The sequence below is a fragment of the Sinocyclocheilus rhinocerous genome, unplaced genomic scaffold (assembly GCF_001515625.1).
Source record: "Sinocyclocheilus rhinocerous isolate Xijiao unplaced genomic scaffold, SAMN03320098_v1.1 scaffold2870, whole genome shotgun sequence".
Classification (NCBI taxonomy): domain Eukaryota; kingdom Metazoa; phylum Chordata; class Actinopteri; order Cypriniformes; family Cyprinidae; genus Sinocyclocheilus; species Sinocyclocheilus rhinocerous.
In genome coordinates, this window is record NW_015627340.1 from 22,917 (window position 1) to 24,805 (window position 1,889).

The 1,889-nt window shown below is 38.6% G+C and overlaps 1 protein-coding gene across 2 annotated transcripts in view; it reads right to left on the minus strand.

Moving 5' to 3' along the window:
- Positions 1–310: 310 nt before the first annotated feature.
- The window catches only part of LOC107727040 (glycerol-3-phosphate dehydrogenase [NAD(+)], cytoplasmic), a 7,661-nt gene continuing 6,082 nt past the window's right edge, over positions 311–1,889 (minus strand). For both annotated transcript variants that reach the window (XM_016536803.1, XM_016536795.1), the window contains exon 8: positions 311–638. In XM_016536803.1, coding sequence (XP_016392289.1) covers positions 542–638 — 97 coding nt within the window. In that variant the 3' untranslated portion in view covers positions 311–541. The remainder of the gene's footprint in view (positions 639–1,889) is intronic.

Genomic DNA, 1,889 nt, shown 5'->3' on the forward strand with positions numbered 1-1,889 from the left:
CAATTGAAATACACCATTTTACGTTAGGCAACGAGCTACTTGCTCTCAAGAAAAGGTCAAAGGTTGAACCCCTAAAATGTTAAGGGTGAGCATGCGTCAGAGAGAGTTGTGGAAAGTAAAGGTCACATTCCATGTGTGTGTTAGTGAGTAATATCAATGTGCAGAGACACACTGGACTCCATGTTAGCTTCGTTCTCAGTCATTTCTGAAATCACTAATGATTTCACAAACAAACTTGCAGACCCAAAGAGTGAACAAAATCTGTTTTTATGGCACATGGAAAAAGAAACTTTGTTTTCCAGAAAATGAATGTTTTTGAGGGCTCAACTTTAAGGCACTTTTTAATTGGCTGCAAAATTACAGAATAGGAAATGTTAAACGTACTTTGCGAGAGTGTAGGACTTTAAAACAGGACAATTTACAATGCATTTAATCCAAAAATCAAATCTTATATACTGTTAAATTTACAACATTTAGACAAATCTTTCATAATGTGTTAATGAAAAAACAACTAAAACAGCCGTTATGTCCATGATGACGTTTACATGTGTTCTGGATGGTTCTGTAGGCAGGTGATGAACTCTTTGACTGGGTGACCCTGGAAACAGATCTGATAAACTGCATTAAACAGGGGGAACCTGCAGAGAAACAGAGAAAGTTGACATAAAAAAAAGAAAAATAGGAAAAAATATGTTTTCCATATTGTGAACAGTGCTCGGTAGATTACTTACAAATTGTAGTCCGTTACATGACAAAAAATTGTAGTTAGTAACATTACACATTTTAGGTAATATAATCAGACTACCTTTTGATTACATTTAGATTACTTTTGACCTAACTCATTTATCACACTGATTTAAATGGGTCAAATTATGCTTTTTTAAAGATCATTATTTTGTGTATTTGGTGTAACAGAATATGTTGACATGCTTTAATGTTCAAAAAACACATTATTTTTCAAATACTGTACATTATTGTAGGTCCTCTATGCCCCGCCTCTCTCAAACGCTTCGTTTTCTACAAAGCCCCCTCCTTTGACAAGCGCAGTCTGCTCTGACTGGCCAGCTGACCCAGTGCATTGTGACTGGCCGAACACCAAAAGCACGCGTCGGAAATGTAACGCCCCTTACCATAAACGCGAGCTTCATCTTTCAAAATAAATCTAAAGACAGAGCCCGAAACGGGAAAAGAGTCGCGTGACAGACACAGTGATGATGCAGTACACAAGCCGCGGATAAGACAGCTGACGTGCTATGATTTCTGACAGGCAGTTCACTCTCCTGTGATGTGACCCTGTTCCCCACACACACACACACACACACACACGAACGAACGATGCGCAAAACTCCGCATTTGAAAAGTCAATAGCAAATACTTAAACTAATAACAAAACAGTAGCTGATTCAGAAGCACCAGATTGTCATAGCAAAGTCAGAATTACCTCCTCTCCTAGGTTCACGAAACGGTCGTCCATAAAATGCATTGCTGTTCTGTTGTAAGTAATCTTAAAGATTCCTAAATGCATCTACTTTCGGAAGGCCAAATAAAGTGCTTTTGCTTTCGCCTAGAAACACACAGCGTCTCCCTGACATGCTGCTTCAACACTAACTGCGGTTACTGAAACCACGCCTTCTTTCTTTGCGTGAACATTTGGGCCGCATTATGCAAATATTTCCACATAGTGACATAGATATGTGGGGGCGTGTTAGAACAAGCCGTTTTAGGGGGGCGTGGCAGAGTCTTAACTTTGATAAAGAATATCTCTTTGGTTTTGAGACTTTACTCTTTGCAACTTCAGGGATCTTATCTATGCACAATCAGCTTGTAACACTCCAAAGAGAAAGGAAAACTTGAAAAATCGCATCATATGACCCCTTTAAAAAAAATAA